Source organism: Mastigoproctus giganteus, chromosome 2, assembly GCF_048544385.1.
Source record: "Mastigoproctus giganteus isolate SK-2022 chromosome 2, ASM4854438v1, whole genome shotgun sequence".
In the NCBI taxonomy this organism is placed as follows: domain Eukaryota; kingdom Metazoa; phylum Arthropoda; class Arachnida; order Uropygi; family Thelyphonidae; genus Mastigoproctus; species Mastigoproctus giganteus.
This window is the reverse complement of record NC_143576.1, coordinates 98,655,586-98,676,752: the sequence shown is the minus strand read 5'-3', so window position 1 is coordinate 98,676,752 and position 21,167 is coordinate 98,655,586. Positions and strand designations below refer to the sequence as shown.

Sequence of the window (21,167 nt, the reverse complement as noted above, 5' to 3'; positions counted from 1 at the left end):
AATAGATGTGCGGAAATTTGTCTTCAGCCAGCGGATGGTTGATTGCTGGAATAAACTTCCATCTGCTGTGGAAGTTGATAGCTTAAATAAATTCAAGGAAGAAAAGGACAAACTTTTGGAGTTAATGAATGGGTGAAATGGGAAGGTTTTTCGATTTTGCTGCTGCTGTATAAGCTGGCTTTTTTTGCATCATATGTCTCTGCTAATGCGTCTTTAACGGTGGAAAACTACCGTACTGTCAGGTGCGTTATCGCTGGTAGCGAATACCGGTTTGATATTGTTGTTAAACATCACGTTGGGGGGGGGGGGGGGCAACAGATTTATATTCCGCTCACTGATCTTTAACCAGTTGACTGGCAAATTGTTTTCAGTTTAAGGGGAGTTTTCAGAAAACTCCTCAGACTGAATTCTACAGAAACTTTTTTTTCTTGTGATGAGCTGACACCACGTTCTATATTTTAATATATATATTTTTTTTTTGTTCATTGATGCGAACAATAGTAAAACTACACTTTAAATTATACGAGTATTATCAACTTCAAGTCTATCCAGAGAGATATTTATTAATAGTAATTTAAACTTTAATTTTTTTTTTTAAATTTGCGTCTCGAATACAACGCATAAACGTAACTTCCTCATACAATCAGAAATGTCGCTTGCAGGATGTGACGATCCTCTCTTACACTTACACGACTATTCCCGAAGAGTTTCTAATTATCATTCAGTACGATAACGATTCGTTGCTCCTCTGGGATCACTTGTGGAACTAATTACTTAATCGCTCGCAATATAAAAGGAAGTAAAGTTAAGGAAGGTGAATTGGGTGCAATTTATTTTTTAACAGATGACTTGCACCACCCTCATTCTCACCAGCTCAATTAATGAGGATGATGACGTTATGACTGCAAAAATGGCACTGATCGCATCTGTATAAGAGAAACAGTAAATTCCGTGACAAATTTGAACATCCTCCCACTTTGTATTTTATTGATTGTTTAATTAAAATAATTATTTTATACAAAATTCTTGCTAATAAGAGAAATTGAAAAAAAAATAAAAATTAAGTTAAGCTGCGTATTCGAAGATAGTCTTCCCGTACGAGAAAATTACATGTTAGTTTGGATCTAAGGAATTGTATCAGAAGCTTCCAGTTGAGGCTGTGGAGGATCTACGATTTTTCCTTATTTTCCCAGCCGAATCTAACAAAGCACAATTTAAAAAAGCGCTCACGGGGTGTTTCAGAAGTACTGTATTTGCAAAATAATTCTGCGACTCTTCGGGGGTCAAAAATAAGAAGCTATGTGGTCAGATGAATGGATACGAAGTTCTGATTGGTAAAAACAACATAAAAAATAAACCGATGTACCAATATGTTTAAAAAATTTTACTAGTTACACGTTTGCTCATTTTACCACCGAACTCCATCTTTTAAAATTTAAATAGCCAGTAAATGTTCAAACCGGACAACTGTTTATGAAATTGTGTTTTTAATCCTAAGATGTGTATCAACGTTTTGCACGCACTTTTCAAAAACGCCTGGTATGAATCTGTGTACATATAGAGGGCATGCAAAAAAAAAAAAAAAAACGACCCCAGAAGTTAATTTATTTGTTAAGCTCTGATATGTGGTGTCCTTTTTGGTACCTCTTGTGTGGCGAAGGCTGCAAATTATATCAGGATAGATTTAACGTACGTGATAAAAACTAGTTTGATATTTCCTTCGTGTGCTCTACACTCCATACAAACAACACGCTACACACGCACTTCTGGCTCTTACAGAGTTCTGTATTCCACACAAGAATAGCGATGTCGCAGTTGTGGGAACTGTAAGGACCCGTCCTTACATTAATTAATAAAAATGGTTAAATATTATGAGAATTTAACTGTAATACGAATAGTGGTTTTCTGGTAAAAACAACATGAGTTAAGTAGCACTGGAATTCAAAAATACCTTCAAGACACTCCCTGTTTAGTTGTAGCTTGTTTGTATGGAAATTCTTTGACGAGTCAGTAAAAGCAAATAACTGTGACAAATCCCCATTGAGGCAGATGCACCATAGTACGGGCCAAGAGTGCTTAAGCTGGCCCTTTTAAAAATTTCACGGTGAAACGCCATTAGAGGTGGGCGCCGTCACCAGGTGTGCGCGCGTGAGGTCACGGGAGGAGCTGTGACGCTTCTCAGCTGACCGGAACTTCCGCCTCTTTCTAGATTGTTCTCGTATGTTCGAGGTCCACGGAAGTTGGGACACAAAGAGTAAAGAAGACCCGCCCACGGAAGAGGAGAGGAGACAAATGAGAACACAGGCAAAAGGATGTGCAGATCTCCTATTGGCCAGGAAGAAAGTAGAGGGAATTTTGAGAGGGAGATTCTGAAGAAGTTTGGGCATTCGGAGGAAGTTTTTCGTGACATTCGGAAGAAGTTTTCGGAGGAGACTGAAGAAGTTCACGGAACGGTCTGGAGAATGAATTGAAGGAGTTGGAGAACGATACTAAGCAGAGCAGTAGTCTAATTTGGGTGATAGCTGCAGACCTGAGATAGATGGAAGCAGTGATAGAAATTCTGCATATCCCGACAGCCCGTAGGGATGTTCACCTGTAAACATGGAAGCCGTAGTGAGGAAGAAGGTAGAATCACGCCCTGAGAATCATATAGGCAAAGCCAGTCGAATGAGTGGTCGAACCATTGACCTACTCGAAAACCCCTCTATCCACGGAAGAAGAAATGCTGACCTGTAAAGAGTAGGCTACACTGATTGATTCCAGCCGTGCAGTACCCGGTAGGGAAACAACCATAATCACCGAGATCCCCAAATGAGCGCCCCCGCATTCCAGTACCTGAATGACCGGTATGAAAGGAAGCCGAGCAGAGAGGAAAGTTCCAGGCCAAACACGTAAGTGCTAGAGAGTTTACCGAAATAGGTGTACTTAATTTATTAAGGAGAGGACTTTAGGAGAAATGTGTATATATAGTTAAAGAGGGAGATTTAAGTAATGAATATATGAATAAAAGTGTAATGTATTTAAGACGGACGTAGCCTATAATTTGGAGTGAAGCTCCTCATATAAATGCTTGCTGGAAGGAGAGGGTATAATAGATGGAATTGTTTAAGGTTGGGAAAGGTTTTTATAATATGTATGAAATTAAAGGTTGAAATTGAGTTGATTTGTGGAGAGTATTTCTGATTTAAGTAGGGGCTAATTAATAAGTGATATATAACGGTATAGAGGATTATCTGTTCTAAAGGGTAATGTTAAATTGAATTGATTAATATTTCCTGTTGACCTGATTGCAGAAAGGGTGTCTGATTGAATAAATGCAATTTTCTTACAAATTGAGACACGAACTCTGAAAGTTTTTGTGAGCCAGTTCATTGGCTGGTAGTTGGTTTATTATACAGACTGTTCAGAAGAAGAGTGGGAAGAATCTATGTAAAGTGTATGACACGACCTATTGAAGTCCCTGTAAAGAACATGAAGAGACACCATGTCATAATGAATAATAATGTGTATTAGAATAGGATATCAGATGATGAAACAATTGAGTTTGAACAAGATATTTACACATATAAAGGTTAATGAATTAACAAGTCACCAGCCAAATATAGTTTGACCAAATACTATTGCTAATTTCTGTATGATATGTTAATAAACATTGTTTTATTTTACATTCATGTGTTGGAGTCTGTCATTCCGAAACTCAGCCAATCCGGTAGAAAAATACCTAAAATAATTGGGGTTCCCTTTGGGTCTGGTAATCTTCTGAGAACAAACAAGTCAGATGCTAAGTGGGAGGATTGGACTACGGGGATATACATATAAAAAAGGGGATAAATTATAATAATTAAAATATAAAGAAAATTAGGGCAACCAAGAAAAACAATAATACCCCAGCCCCACAATAACCAGAACAACCCCCACAGAACCACTGGTGGCACCTTACCCTAACACCATGGACACTGGATAGAACGTTACGCATAACTGTAAATTGTACGGCACCCACAGAATTCAAATGGGTGTAAAAGTAATAAAATAAAGCGATCCAATTTGTTTTCGAAATTTAGAACTGGATACGTAGTTCTGATTGGTAAAAACAATAAACCGTACAAGTATGATTTAAAAATTTTACTAGAGTTTAATTTAGTTTTATCAAATTAAAAGTAAGCTGGTTACCGTCAACTTTCTCGGAGTATTCACAAGTCTTTCGTAAATAGTCCCTTGCTGTTTTGATGGCTTCTGTACCACGTCGACTTTGGGTGTAGCTCAGGCAAGTTGAGAAATACCACACGAGACAGTCCATGTTTTCCCGAATAGCTCTAGAAAACAGAAACAAAAGTGCGATTAGCTTTTTTAGCACGCCCAAATGTAACACTCTTGTTTAATTTGAACGTTTATCCAAGGCGGACAGCCCGGCATATGTTACCTAAAAAGGCAAAATGGATATATGCTAACCATTAATACCGGCCATATTAACATTTTAAAACAGTAAATATTCACTTTCTACGTTATGAAAAATGCATCACACGAACATAAGTTGATAGAAAAAATTTCCCTTCTGTTGTACTTGTTGATCAATTCCTGTCAAATTAATCACTACAGTGGACAGTGTTTTGTCAAGCGGTTCCTGTGGTTCTCCACAAATCCGCGTTGAGCACTCTGATGTATGCACAACATTGCAAGGCCAGTCGGTGTTGGTTATGTGTGAGTAGTTTGTTGTTCGACTGGCCTCAGTTACTGGAAGGCTCGATCACCATGGAAAGAGCCTTTCAGCATCCGTACACCCGCACGAGGAGCCTTGCCAGGAAGGTAGAAGGGACGCCTGACAGGCTCACTCCTCACTTGCAAAGCGAGAGATGAGAGAGGCCAAGTTAGAGGAACGGAGCGAGTTGGATAGGAAAAATAAGAAAAGGGGTAGGCAGAGCGGCAGGCTACCTCACAGGCTAGTTGGAGTAGGGAAAGTGCAAGTCTCTAAGAAAACTTTTCTTTGGATACAACTATAGCACATTAAATACGGTTGTGCATAATTTGATCTCTTCAATAATTACTGGACAAAAATGTATTGAACGCAGACATCCAAAAGTACTGTAAACATAGAAATTCGAAACTTTTTCTTCGGGAAGGGTGTTTTTGTTTTCTGTGGTAATATTTCTTTTCTGCCCACTGCAGCTACGAGTCCATGTTCTCCAGAAGCCACGAGGAGAACTTTGATTTGGAAGCAAATAAGAATCAATTGTGCAAGCAGGTACCAAAACCACTTCAATGAAGAGAAGGCTACCTCCCATTTAACCTACAAGGATGAAGTAATATCACTTTGCTTGCTCTTTATAGAATTTTTTTCAGACCGTGACCAAGTTAGTCGGTCTCGGAAGAGGGTGGCATTTTTTTGCTCAGAAATTAGTTTTTCATCTCGAAAAATAGAGAAACCAAACATGAGACATGTTCATCTATCCAATGTGTGGGGGGTATACGTTAATCATCTCGTATACCCCCTAGTTCTCATTAGTGACGCTAATGAGAACTATTCTCTGTGAACCGGAGTGTAGTTCTCATTAGTCATCTATCAATTGGCTTTTCATGCTTAATAGTTTATCATGATCACTACAAGTTTTTTTATTATTATTAGTTTCATTGATAACTTACCGACAAATCACGAGAAAATTACTGAAGGATTTCTTGCAATAGTAAATTGTTCTTTTTGGGTACTCCTTCAGAATTAAGAATCTTTCATAATTTAATTGTGAATATATAGAAGCTAAGTAAATTCACCAATCTAGTAAAACCTGTTAAAAGAACTAAAGCAAACAATTTGTTGTAGTTTTCTTGCCTTAACAGATCGTATTTTCCAGAAAATCTGGACAATATTGCACCAATTACAATTTCTTTATGAAATCTAAACAAAAAATCGCGTTAACTTAAGCACTCATTTATTTTTTTACATAATATAATTCGTCATCAAGCTATGCACGTTGTCCGCTTGAAGGCAATGGCGAGTTCTGGACAAAGTATGAACTTTGGGCTTCCCCCTACCATTCATTTAAAGAAAATGCCTTACAATTAGATACCAAAACAAAACTTGATATAAAATTACAACAAAGAAAGGGAACAGGAAAGGATTAAACACCTGAGTTTTGAGATTCACTTCACCAGTTATCTTCACTGAGAAATCGTGCTACGATCTGGTTGATTTCAAATCCTCAATCGAAAGACTGTTTGCTACTCTTCAGTGTGGTTTCTAATGTTATGTGACCATGCCTTCTAAGGGCACAACGTGAAAATATGTCTGAGCATAATTATTGGAAACTTACTATAATGGACTGAGAAATAGACAAATATATACTTCAGATATTTGGAAATATTCCGAGAAGGTAAGGCTTAAGTACATGCTATCGATCCTCGTGCCGAGTTCCAAATAATTAAACAATATTCCAGAACTGTCATTGCAAAAAAAAAAAGTAAAATAAAGTCCATACTACTTTAAATAATTAAAAATAGTGTATTTAATTTTTCTGTATAGCTTTGCTAAACCAGAGATTACGCTAAAGTGCATTTAGAATAATAGTTGCTGTATTTCGAGCTGGCAGAGGACAAATACACACCGGAAATGTGAAAATATTTCATTAACAAAGTGATTCTTCCATGACTATTAATTAACTGGATAGCCATGATGCAACGCCTTTTGTGTAAACCGAAGGTCGCCTTCAGCTTGTGTGTTCATACGTTTTCTAACACTCGGCTACATGTGATGACTCATGGCAGTTTAACATTTGTTCCTGGAACATCTCGTGCAGTTGCTAAACCTGATTAACGAGACTTCTGTTTCTGTCGTCACACGGAACTCGTTGACTTTGTAGTCATTCCTATTAAAAATTTTTACAAATACCAAACATTATCGTTATGCAATCGATTAGATTTTTGCATTCCATCCCGTCTTTCATAATGAGTTAAATACTGTTATTATAAGGGGAACTCCTTTCCCCCTTTAAACGACAGTATTTAAAGAAACTTTTACTTAATTTAAAAGCTACCCCTTCCGAAATTTAAAAAAGTTTTCGTGGTAAAATTTACCTGCAGTGGTTTTGTAAGTCTCTCCAGGAGAGAGCGTTTTCTTCTCGTGCCATCTCTACCACCAAGGAAGACTCGCATGTTCTTAAGTGGTCTTCTGTACAGTAATGAGTTGCTCCATGAACTCCACCTACATGGCAACAAAGAAAATCGTTGAAAGTTAATGCATACGCAGAAAAAGATTTTGGAAAATACTCTTATGTGCTGTACTGGTATTCAGGAGCTAAACAAACTTAAAAAAAAAAAAAAACAACCACATAACTAAATTCTCAACTATACTAATTGTATTTTATAGAACAATCGTGCTGTTGCCCAACGGGACTCTAATGTAATCGTAACCTATGAAGTATGGCGCCAATGAGAACCACGATTCCTCTCACTTCCCCTTCTCACGTCTCATCCCGAGAAAAAGAGGCTGTAGCCAATACAGGTCTCCATTTGCTACAGTGTCAGCGCATGGGGAGGCTAGAAGACTTGAGCATCTCTAGGACTAAGATCTGGAGAATCATGCTGGCCAATCTATATATGCATTGAGAGGCCCGCGCAAATAAATTGGCCGAAAAATTTGTGTATCTTGAATTATTTCTGCTAAGACTGGCTTCGGCTTGTTTCCTTACCACACGAAAAAGTTCACTGCGACTTTTACATGTAGTCTTGCAAATCATTGAGAAACTATTTTCGGGAAATTAATTTCCACGCCTTGAAGAAAACGAATAACTGTCTAGAAAAACTTCCAAATCTCCACCGGCACTTCTGACATCCATGTGAAATATTGATCCGACTGCTGAAATGGGTGAAATAACGGCCTTCTAAAAGAGACTCTTGAAACAAGATGGCAATCATTCAAATTAAATCCCTAGTGGGTAGCACTGTTCTCCCAACACCGGGTGGAAAAGACCTGAGTTAGAGTTCCGTCAATGACGAGAGCACCTTTTACGGGCCTTTTTCAAAACTTGGCTGAGTTAGTCGGTCTTAGACGAGGGTAGCATAGCTTTTTCTCCCGAAAACTGGTTTTTCGTCCAGTAACAGAAAAGCGACCACAGAACACAGTTTACAGAGTATATAGCTGATGCTGCTAAAACCCTACAACAACAACATTGAAATTACAAGCTCAGTCCTTTTCAAACCAAATTTACCCTCTGTACATAGGAGGGGTGGAAATCCTTTGTTATCCTGATGACGGTATTTATTGTTTAGAACTGCTACTGTATCTGGAAACAAATTTGGGCCATTCAGATTAAAAGCCTCCTGCGTTAACTGTCACTTTTTGCAGAGGGGGAGCATTATTTTGATGTGTCATCTTGAGACGAGGTTAAAGTAGACTTATTACTGTATTGAAAGAATCAAACGCCAAGTTCTGTTTAAAGCATTTTTTCACACCATGTTCGGAGTTTTCATACAGGTTTTCTTCAGCTACTGTGATTGAGTGTACATACGTTGTCTAACACAGCTTCATGTGATGACTCATGGCAGTTAACATTTGTACCTTGAAACTTTTTCTAACCTTTGTATCGCATATCTGCCTGTTTAATGTCAGGAGAAAGAATAACAAAAATAGTTTGTTTATACATCCTTACGGTAAGAACTATTAATTAAAATTATTTTGTTCAGATGAAAGCCTTACAAGGTGTCATACAAGGTGTCTTTTCTATTACTGAACATTTCGCTCTGTAAAAGTACGAATATAACAGTATAAAATAGTGCTAAGCCTGTAAATTGAAAGTCTGTATTAATTTAGCTTTACCTAAAGTTTTATTCGATTAAATAATTATATTTATCCAAAATTCTTTGCTAGACGCAGCCGGGTGATGCACGGAAACAAAATGATAGAACTAGTGTCACTGCTGGAGTTCATCGATTGCTGAACTGTGGGGGATGCTGGAGCAGAGCAGCAATGGGAAGACGAGACTACATGTCATTTCGAAGTTCTGGTTTTGCAGCGATAGTCCTTAACGTCATTCACCACAAGGTAAGCTTAGATGCAGATTTGATATTTTGAAAAGATCAATGACTGTGTTGAATAAAACCCATACTACAGTTAGAACTGTAATCTGGCAGAGATGGTTCTTTTACTTGGGACATTGGGCGAGTGTGATGAATGGTGTACATTGAATAGATATGGCTGTAGCTGATCTTCGAGCATCTCATATGCATTCCAGAACTAATTAATAAGTTGTAATAGACAATAACTTTTTAAAAAGGTCACTCTCTTACTTTAAATATTCAGCGATTATTTAATGCTGATTGATGAGATTATTTCGAGAGTGCTTAATGTATAAAGTGAATAGTTTTATATGGGAAAAGTTAAGTGGCGAAGGCTACTACAAAAAGGGACTGGAACAAGTGTAACAGCAATTTAAGAACTGTAATGGGAGGGGGGGGGGTAGTTCTTGACGGCAAAATATAGGTGCGTGCTACAGGTGCTCCGAGCTAGATTTACTGAAATGAATAATTTCACTAGTTGAATTTAAATTCGGTTTAATCCCACGCTTAAATTTAGTCTTTTTTTCATACGACTGGAATGGTATCACTCTGCGTTATGCTGTTACAAAATAGTAAATAAAAGTAATTGCAGGTGTTCCTCCTCTTAACTTTTAACTGGGCCATAAAAACAGTGCGTTAAGTGAATTCACATTAAGCGGGGAATTTATCCATAGGAAATATCATATAAACACAGGATTGCTACAATTGCCCACAATTTCTAAATTATATTATACAAATCCAAGTTGTGTATTTATTATAAATTACACTATTGAAAAATTTGATTTGGTTTATAATTGGTTAGCTTTTTTAGGCTCTTTATTTTTGCGTTTCTGACATATATTGATTTCATGATTTTGAAATACGCACTTGAGTGGTCATAAACAGGATCTAGGAAAGTTGAGCAGATGAGCTGAGAGGGAAATTAACATTGACAAATGCACTGTTACTTCATGTGGGTAGCAGTAAATGTTCCCTTGAGTCGGCAACTTTTGTGTGTTTTTAATCTGTCAACTTTAGAACCATGGTGCTGACACCTTTTTCATAGCAAGAAGCTCTCTTATTATATTGTATACATTCAGATGAGATGCCCAAGACGCTGGTAATATACCGAACTGTCACTAGCGATCATTCATCACCAGATCATGCACACTCTCAACTATTCGAGTGATGGACGTAGTAGGTCTTCCAGGCACTCTCTCGTTCAAACTTTTCTGCCCAATTCTTAACAATATAAGAGGAGTATCCTCTCACAATGTTGTTACCAAATCCTCATAAATTTCCTTTGGCGTTAGTCCCCTTTTTCCCAAATATTAGATAACTGATATTTGTCCGTCTTTCCTCACTTATTTTGTTCTGGAGTCAACTTTTTTTCACTTGGGGCCTGTAATTAAAAGACGTTATTGAAAATGAATGGAACTTGGTGAGTTGCTATTTGCAGTGTTATACATAAGTACAAAAATTATGTATCACTAAACTATCATACTCAGCCCACAAACTTTTCAAACACCTCGTATATGTTTAAAATGATTGAATGTAGTACAATATTGTAATAACTATTACACGAGATATCCTCTTATGGTTATTGTTATTAGAACAGTGTTCCGAACACTGTACAGCCAACAGTCCTTTCAGGGGAGGAGCGAGCAAAGATGGTTAATAAAACCAATTAATAACAATAAATTACAACCATATTGTGATCTTGAATACAATCCAACATCAGGGTGATAAAACATAAGCGGTAGAAACTTCCTGATCAGTTTTCCACCTCTCCCCTCCCCCTTCTAGCGATTACGGTGCATAAGATAAAGGACACGCGACAAGTTTTCGACTAGTAATATATCTTTACATCTACCATCATTCCGCTTTGCATGCTGACCTAATCCTGAGCTGTGTACTTAATAAGTTGTAAATGTACTTACCGATAAATAAAGAAGCCCAGATCAGCAGCAGCATACTGAGATTCTGTGTACGCTAGTCTTTAAAAAAAAATAAGTAAAAGCGCATCCGAAGCTGTAAAGTGATACTTGTTCCGCGTCCCAGTTGGTAACCACTGACGCCACCCACGTTGGTCACCCAATAACGAAGACCGGTTGGGCTTGTTTGTACACCTGCACTGTTACGACTGCACGTCGTAACAGGGTAGTCGTACAATAAGTTTGCGACCGCAGTCCGGCACTGTAGCCATCTATGATAGAGCAGTTATTTAAATATTGCAGTGGCGTACAGACGAACCCTACTAATCTCAGACCACCAGAAGTAATTACATAAATGCAGATATAAATAATTACGTGTTGTTAAAAGGTCTTCGTTTGACTCCTGAGCTTTTAAAATGTTTGTGGAAAAAGAACTAAAACTAATTTGAAACCCCATTTGTAAGAGGCATGGCAAGTGATTATATGAACCATGCGAGTGATTATGACACGTAGAGATATCCAGCGCCAGTTCTTCCGATGATGAAAGTGAAGAATCTAATCATTGGCTAGCAAAAATACACTGCTCGACAAAATTAACAGAACACGTAGAAACTGGTGTAACTTGTGCAGCTTTGCAATGAAGTGGAACAAAATTTGGTACGGTGGTGAACCATGGAATAACGATGAAATGGGGCACAGCGGGGTGTAAGGACCCGTCCTTACATTAATTAATAAAAATTGTTAAATATTATGAGAATTTAACTGTAATACGAATAGTGGTTTTCTGATAAAAACAACATGGGTTAAGAAGCTCTGGAATTCAAAAATACCTTCCAGTCACTCCCTGTTTAGTTGTAGTTTGTTTGTATGGAAGTTCTTTGACGAGTCAGTGAAAGTAATATACCATGACAAATCCCCCATTAAGACAGAGGCAGATGCACCATAGTAAGGGCCAAGAGTGCTTAAGCTGACCCTCTTAAAGATTTCACGGTGAGACGCTATTAGAGGTGGGCGACGTCACCAGGTGTGCGCGCGTGAGGTCACGGGAAGAGCTGTGACGTTTCTCAGTTAACCTGAACTTCCGCCTCTCGTTCTAGATGGTTCTCGTATATTCTAGGCCACGGAAGTTGGGAAGAAGACCCGCCCACGGAAGATGAGAGAAGACAAATGAGAGCACAGGAAAAGGGATGCGCAGATCTCCTATTGGCCAGGAAGAAAGTGGAGGGAATTTTGAGAGGGAGATTAGGAAGAAGTTTTCGTGGCATTCAGAGAGAAGCTTTCGTGGCATTCGGAAGAAGTTTCGTGGGATTCGGAAGACGTTTTCGGAGGATTCGGGAGAAGTCTTCGGGGGAGTCGGAAGAAGTTCTCGAAGCGGTCTGGAGAATGATTGGAATGAGTGGAGAACGATACAAAGCAGAGCAGTAGTCTAATTTGGGTGATAGCTGCAGCCCTGAGGTAGATGGAAGAAATGATAGAAATTCTGCGTATCCCGACAGCCCGTAGGAATGTTCACCTGTAAGCATGGAAGCCGTAGCAAGGAAGAATCACATCCTGAAAATTATATAGGCAAAGCCAGTCTAATGAGTGGTCGAACCATTGACCTACTAGACAACTCCTCTATCCACGGAAGAAGAAATGCTGACCGGTAAAGAATATACGACCCTGATTGATTCCAGCCACGCAGTATCCGGTAGGGAGACACCATAAATCACCGAGATCCCCAAATGAGCGCCCCCGCATTCCAGTACCTGAATGACCGATATGAAAGGAAGCCGAGCAGAGAGGAAAGTTCCAGGCCAAACATGTAAGTGCTATAGAGTTTACCGAAATAGGTGTACCTAATTTATTAAGGAGAGGACTTTAGGAGAAATAAGTATATATATAGTTAAGGAGGGAGATTTAAGCAATGAATATATGTATAAAGGTGTAATGTATTTAAAACAGACGTAGCCTAAATTTGAAATGAAGCCCCTCATATAAATGCTTGATGGAAGGAGAGGGTATAATAGATAACTAAGAATTGTTTAAAGTTGGGAAAGGTTTTTATAATATGTATGAAATTGAAGGTTGAAATTTCAATTTATTATGAGTTGATTTGTGGAGAGTATTTCTGATTTTGAGTAGGGGCTAATTAATAAGTGATATATATATATAAAGGTATAGAGGGTTAACTGTTCAGAAGGGTAATGTTAAATTGAATTGATTAATAATTCCTGTTGACCTGATTGCAGAAAGGGTGTCTGATTGAATAAATGAAATTTTCTTACAAATTGAGACACGAACTCTGAAAGTTTTTGTGAGCCAGTTCATTGGCTGGTAGTTGGTTTATTATACAGACTGTTCAGAAGAAGAGTGGGAAGAATCTACGTAAGGTGTATGACACGACCTATTGAAGTCCCTGTAAAGAACATGAAGAGACACCATGTCATAATGAATAATAATGTGTATTAGAATAGAATATCTGATGATGAAACAATTGAGTTTGAACAAGATATTTACACATATAAAGGTTAATGAATTAACAAGTCACCAGCCAAATATAGTTTGGCCAAACACTATTGCTAATTTCTGTATGATATGTTAATAAACATTGTTTTATTTTACATTCATGTGTTGGAGTCTGTCATTCCGAAACTCAGCCAATCCTGTGGAGAAATACTTAAAATAATTAAGGTCCCCTACGAGTCAGGTAATCTTCTGAGAACAAACAAGTCAGATGCTAAGTGGGAGGATTGGACTACGGGGATATACATTAATACAAAAGGAAAAGATACAAAAAAAAAACCCCATAAGTAATAAACGTCACCCCACCCCCACAATTGGCGAGCGAAAGCCAGGATAATTCTGCACAACGGAAGGCTGAGTTCTGAACGACAGGAAAATATATTTACATGTATATATACATGCAATCCAGTTGCTGAAACTGATAGAAAAAATTCAGCTGGCGAGCCAGAAAGCGTAAGTTAGAATTATATATGTTTTACTGAGTTGATTATTGTTGAATGAATTTAGATTGAACAAGTAAATAATGGTGGATTTTAGAGACAAGTACTGTTTTAGCGTTGAACTGGAAATTATTATTTATTTACAATTGAATTAATTAGTGAGACTTATTGGGTGTTGAAATTTTACTAATTGATTATTGATCAAGCAGGTAAATGTTAATGGTAAATTGAATTAGATTATCTAATATAGTTAAAGAATTGTAGAAAGATTAATCGGCAGACATATTAATTAGTTAAAGTTGATAGCTAGAGATTAATAGATATAAAATAAAAATGCCAAGAAAGGGTAGGAAACGCGGCGAGGACTGCGAAAATTTTGGGGGCCACAGTGACGAACATGAAGGCCAAGAAAAACCTGAGGTGAGAATGGTAAGCGGAGTAGCAAGGGGGTCAGGACAAATCAAATACAGCAAGTATTTGAAACCATTCAAGGGGGAATCAGGTGAAAGAGTGGAAAAATTTATTAATAAGTTAAAGTTAATTAAGGATAAGGAAGAGCTAAGCGATATGGATGTCATAACTATAGGGGAATTTAAATTAGAAGGACAGGCATTAGAAAAATACAGGCAGGCTACAGTGGCAGAAGAAATAGTAACGCTCCACAGATTCGCTGAGACATTAAGAAAATTATTTGGGAAAAAGAATGACTTGTTAACAAGCGTAGGAAAGTTGGGAGGATACACGCAAACCACTCGCGAAACAGTAAGCGAATTCCACCAGCGCCTCCTAAATTTAAAACTAAACACAGAAACATCGGAATCGGAGAAACAGGCATTCGAAAAAATACTAACTGGGCAGTTCATCACAGGGCTCAGGCACAGTTTTAAAAAAGAAGTACTAAGGAAAAACCCAGAAACATTAACAGAAGCGTACTCACACTCATTAGAGGAAGAAAGACTTGAAAACTTTAGTAGAAATACGGGGGCAAAGGAGATAAACGCGATAACCGACAGAAAGCAGCCTGAAACAGGAAAGGAATCGAGGGAGTGGGGGAGCGAAATCGAAGGGTTAGCTAAACATTTAAATAGCATCGAAAGAAAGATGGAGTGGATGATGGAAAGGCTCTCTTTAAGCAATGATGCTAGAGAAAATCAGCAACAAACGGAAGTAAAACAAAGATTGGGTATAGTTTCACGAACAAACGAGGGGGGAGACAAGGATAGCAGTCGAAAATGGTGTTATAAGTGCCAGAACTCAGACCATTGGACCCGCTACTGCAAAGTGAAACAGGGTGCTAAAGAAAGCTGGGAAAGGGAAGAGTATTGGGAACGAGACAGGTACCCACACGTAAAAAACCCCAGAAACGTGGACAAGCACAGGGAGGAAAGGCATTGCGCAAAACAAGGGGGGTATCGGAATGAACGTGAGCGCATTAACAATGCCGTAGTCAAGAGACATGGATCCTTTAGACAAGCCCGCTGCGGGAGGCCATCATTACACTTAAACACCGCCAAAGGAAAGGCCATATCTTTAGGTGCGGTAAGTGCTAATGGCAGTAGAAACGACCTATTATATGTGAGAGGCAGCTTAGGAGGGGTACCAGGTAAGTTTCTGGTGGACACAGGAGCCTCGAGGTCTATTTTAATGTGGGACTACCTCATTAAATACTGCAAAAGGCCGAGTAAGGGAGATATAAGATGTTGCCGCGATTTCCTTGTGGAGGAGGTAGGTGCTGAAGAAATTCACACCGATTATATTGTCAGAGACAAGGTAAGAATACAGGGATGTGATAACTTGGTGGCCCATTCATATTTTGTGGCAAACAGAATAAACAGTCGTCGACACGACGCAATACTAGGCACGGACCTTCTAAGGAAATTAAGAGCCAAGATAGATGTGAGAAATGGCCGCATTACCTTCGGCAGTAATACCCAGGCGAGTCCAAAGGTAGACAGGAGGCGAAAAGCAGGCGGCAGAGCCCAGTATGAGCCAGAGAAAGGGGAAACTCCAAAGGAAGCTAGTGGGAAAGAATTAGAAGGGTGTAAGGCAAGCACAGATAATAAAGTTCTGGTTACACAAAACAAATGGGAATTAAATAAGAACACCAAAACAAATAGGAATAATGAGGGAAAGTGCCAAGAAAAGGGGAGGGTGTTACACGTGGGAGTTTTGGAAACGAGAGAAAGGGTCGGTTTACATTCAGGAGAGAAAACACATGAAGGGGGAGAAAATGGCTGTGATGAGAAGGATCGCAAATTAAATGGAGCAACAGAAATTAAAGGAATCGAAGGATTGGGAAGTTACAGAACTGAAGCTTCCAGTGAGGAGAAGGCATACAAACTGAAGGAAATAAACAGGATGCAGCAAATGTATCTAGGAGCAGTATTCGACGAAAATATGGGATGGGAGTAAGTAATGAAGCTTAATATAAGTTTAAGTAATGTCTGGTATATGAGTGTAATTAGAAAGTATAGAAAGGCAATTAGAGGAGATTGGCTGTCAATTAAGTGGATCTGGGATAAAGGCATATCCGTCTGAGGACAGAAAAGAAAAAAAATTTATATAAGGAATATAAATTTTTTTAGGGGAAGAGGAATGCTATGTAAGGACCCGTCCTTACATTAATTAATAAAAATTGTTAAATATTATGAGAATTTAACTGTAATACGAATAGTGGTTTTCTGATAAAAACAACATGGGTTAAGAAGCTCTGGAATTCAAAAATACCTTCCAGTCACTCCCTGTTTAGTTGTAGTTTGTTTGTATGGAAGTTCTTTGACGAGTCAGTGAAAGTAATATACCATGACAAATCCCCCATTAAGACAGAGGCAGATGCACCATAGTAAGGGCCAAGAGTGCTTAAGCTGACCCTCTTAAAGATTTCACGGTGAGACGCTATTAGAGGTGGGCGACGTCACCAGGTGTGCGCGCGTGAGGTCACGGGAAGAGCTGTGACGTTTCTCAGTTAACCTGAACTTCCGCCTCTCGTTCTAGATGGTTCTCGTATATTCTAGGCCACGGAAGTTGGGAAGAAGACCCGCCCACGGAAGATGAGAGAAGACAAATGAGAGCACAGGAAAAGGGATGCGCAGATCTCCTATTGGCCAGGAAGAAAGTGGAGGGAATTTTGAGAGGGAGATTAGGAAGAAGTTTTCGTGGCATTCAGAGAGAAGCTTTCGTGGCATTCGGAAGAAGTTTCGTGGGATTCGGAAGACGTTTTCGGAGGATTCGGGAGAAGTCTTCGGGGGAGTCGGAAGAAGTTCTCGAAGCGGTCTGGAGAATGATTGGAATGAGTGGAGAACGATACAAAGCAGAGCAGTAGTCTAATTTGGGTGATAGCTGCAGCCCTGAGGTAGATGGAAGAAATGATAGAAATTCTGCGTATCCCGACAGCCCGTAGGAATGTTCACCTGTAAGCATGGAAGCCGTAGCAAGGAAGAATCACATCCTGAAAATTATATAGGCAAAGCCAGTCTAATGAGTGGTCGAACCATTGACCTACTAGACAACTCCTCTATCCACGGAAGAAGAAATGCTGACCGGTAAAGAATATACGACCCTGATTGATTCCAGCCACGCAGTATCCGGTAGGGAGACACCATAAATCACCGAGATCCCCAAATGAGCGCCCCCGCATTCCAGTACCTGAATGACCGATATGAAAGGAAGCCGAGCAGAGAGGAAAGTTCCAGGCCAAACATGTAAGTGCTATAGAGTTTACCGAAATAGGTGTACCTAATTTATTAAGGAGAGGACTTTAGGAGAAATAAGTATATATATAGTTAAGGAGGGAGATTTAAGCAATGAATATATGTATAAAGGTGTAATGTATTTAAAACAGACGTAGCCTAAATTTGAAATGAAGCCCCTCATATAAATGCTTGATGGAAGGAGAGGGTATAATAGATAACTAAGAATTGTTTAAAGTTGGGAAAGGTTTTTATAATATGTATGAAATTGAAGGTTGAAATTTCAATTTATTATGAGTTGATTTGTGGAGAGTATTTCTGATTTTGAGTAGGGGCTAATTAATAAGTGATATATATATAAAGGTATAGAGGGTTAACTGTTCAGAAGGGTAATGTTAAATTGAATTGATTAATAATTCCTGTTGACCTGATTGCAGAAAGGGTGTCTGATTGAATAAATGAAATTTTCTTACAAATTGAGACACGAACTCTGAAAGTTTTTGTGAGCCAGTTCATTGGCTGGTAGTTGGTTTATTATACAGACTGTTCAGAAGAAGAGTGGGAAGAATCTACGTAAGGTGTATGACACGACCTATTGAAGTCCCTGTAAAGAACATGAAGAGACACCATGTCATAATGAATAATAATGTGTATTAGAATAGAATATCTGATGATGAAACAATTGAGTTTGAACAAGATATTTACACATATAAAGGTTAATGAATTAACAAGTCACCAGCCAAATATAGTTTGGCCAAACACTATTGCTAATTTCTGTATGATATGTTAATAAACATTGTTTTATTTTACATTCATGTGTTGGAGTCTGTCATTCCGAAACTCAGCCAATCCTGTGGAGAAATACTTAAAATAATTAAGGTCCCCTACGAGTCAGGTAATCTTCTGAGAACAAACAAGTCAGATGCTAAGTGGGAGGATTGGACTACGGGGATATACATATAAAAAAAAAGGGGATAAATTATAATAATTAAAATATAAAGAAAATTAGGGCAAACAAGAACAAGAAAAACAATAATACACCACACCCCCACAATTGGCGAGAACACAGACCCCACCCCCACAGGGGAAACTCGGACAGGTATAAGAATTACCAAAATGTCACATCACAAGTCGATACAAGATGCCCGGAAATGATCCCCACGAATCGCTTAAACAAGTCTAACAGCGGTAAACCACCCTTAATATAAGGATGTCTAAGAGTCTATGGCAACAAATCCCATTCTTCCACCATCGCAGACCTTAGCTCATCAAGTGACCGAGGAGTTGGCTGTCGGCGTTCAATGGGACGCTCAAGGGCGTCCTACAAATGTTCTATCGGATTTAAGTCTGATCTTGCTGGCCACGGTCAGTCGTTCGATATCTTCAGTTTCAAGATATTCGTCCATGGCGTGAGCTGTATATGCAATGGCTTTGTCGTGCATGAAAAGATCTGGGCTAACCGCACTCTCGCACATAGGATCTGTACTCGGTACCTCTGCAACAGTTACGCTACCCCTATCAAAAATAGGAGGGATGGTACCGCATTCCTCGTCTCCAAATGAAGTAGTCTAAAATCTGTTTGTTGGTTAAAATTGGACTCGTTGGAGAAAATAACTGTACTCCATTTGTCAGGAGTTCGAGTCACATGTTCATGGCACCGGTTTCGGCGAGCTGTGCAGTGGTTTGAGGTTAATGGGATACAAACCACTGACTTCCTTGTGCAGAGTCCACTACAATTGAGCCTTCTTAATAGTACTGTGGGAAATGTTTTCACCTGTGGCCGCAGCAACCTCAAGAGTTGATGACAGGAGATCGTAAGGCCATTCCCGAGAGCTTTAAAGGGGGAAAACAAAAATGAACTCCCTGTCTACTGGCAAAGTAACAAAGCGTGGGTAACACGAATTGACTGGAAGAAATGAGCCACAACTTCTATTGAACATTTTTTTTAAAGTAAATGTACACCCAAAATTTTTGGGTGTACGTTTACTTTTTAAAAAAAGTGTTTTTCTGAGAACAGAGTAACCAGGGGGACATCAGTTATTCGCAGGCTTTCGCTATTCGTAGTGAGTCTTGGAACGCATCCCCGCGAATATCGAGGGAACGCTGTATTTAATTATTTAGACTTTTTTTCATAATTCTGATATAGCGGTCATATCGACCATTACTGAAGTGGGTCAACATATCGGCGCTCCTCTACTCAGTGGAGATACCGTTGTCTAGACAATGTCGTGTACCATATTGAATGACCAGGACGTATTTCTTCCAACCAAGGCTCCGCTCGTTGTTTTAAACGACATATGATTCTTAATCACCAGTCTAAATATTGAATTACTTATTTTGCGTTGCATATTAACATCCACGACACCTTAAATCATTTTTTCTACTGGTTGGTTGGTTGGTTGTTGTAAGAGTTTTAGGCACATCAGCAACTTAGGCCATATTGGGCTGCACACTTTATTTATATCTGTAAATTGCGTCATTCTCTGGTCGGTTTGATGGTCGAAAAATTCGAGTTTCTGGGAGGTGGAAAAACACTCACCCTCGCATGAGATAGACTACTTCAACCACGTTGTGAAAGAGAAATTTCTCGCGTCTTTTCCAACCCATTGTGGGGAGGACAGTGATTACACAAACTGTTCTACCCACATGGTCCGTTTTTCTTCTACTGGATGGCGCCACATTTTTATAATTTCATCCCCTAAGGATGAAATATGAACTTGGCTCTACTTCGTGGGTATTTGCCTGACTTACTGGATTCGTGAGGCATTTATTATGTACTGTATTAGAACAGAGCGTGATGATTTTAATTAAAACCACCGTGTTGGTAGAAAATTATCTTATAAAAGATATTTTCCCACTATTGTCTCTAGAAGTTTAATTTTTATATCATGTAGTGGGCTCTGGAAAAATATTAGGTATTGTTAATAAATATTTACAACATGTACTTTTTTTTAATAAGAAATTAAAGTTCTAAGCTTTAAAACAATGTTTCTGGCTTTAAAATTAGTCTTATTTCACAGTGATGTTCTGAGAAGCATTTTAAAAGTTTGTTTTGTTTTTTTTAATTTTCTGAGTGTATATTATCCTGGTTAAAGTTTAGAAATATAATTCTGGTTAATTTTAAAAACATTTTTAGGTCCATAACTGTTTACAGTCTGACGCACAGAGACAAGGCAAATAAGCAATTATATCATTGAGTGTTTATCAATGTGTTCGTAATGTAATGCGTGAACGAAATACTGCAAATAGTAAGGAACAGAATGTGACAATTATACAGAAATTGAGTAACTGTAATACAGCAGAACAAATTAAGAATATAAAATATTTGAGCGTTTATTCCGCTTGTAATGGACTTTTTTTAATTTGGAGTCATCATCTTCAAAGAAGTCAAGCTGCATGGGGTTCGCTTCCCACGTTCCAAAGTGAAAGGCATTAAAATTGACAGCTCCAACAAGCGCTGGACAATTCACTTTAGCGTTAATAAGTTAATTACGAAAATATGTAAATTGTTATTTTTCTCTGTTGTAGCAGGAAATTAATTTGAAGATATCGAACATGTGTGGTATTTGATAAATCTC

The 21,167-nt window shown here is 38.5% G+C and overlaps 1 protein-coding gene across 1 annotated transcript in view; it reads right to left on the bottom strand.

The window, feature by feature from the left end:
- Positions 1 to 11,098, bottom strand: part of LOC150089454 (uncharacterized) — a 29,108-nt gene extending 18,010 nt beyond the window's left edge. The window contains exons 1-3 of the mRNA XM_090389497.1: positions 10,962 to 11,098; positions 7,063 to 7,189; positions 4,171 to 4,313 (exon numbers count right to left, since the gene is read on the bottom strand). Coding sequence (XP_090245623.1) covers positions 4,171 to 4,313; positions 7,063 to 7,189; positions 10,962 to 10,995 — 304 coding nt within the window. The 5' untranslated portion in view covers positions 10,996 to 11,098. The remainder of the gene's footprint in view (positions 1 to 4,170; positions 4,314 to 7,062; positions 7,190 to 10,961) is intronic.
- Between the last annotated feature and the right edge of the window lie 10,069 nt (positions 11,099 to 21,167).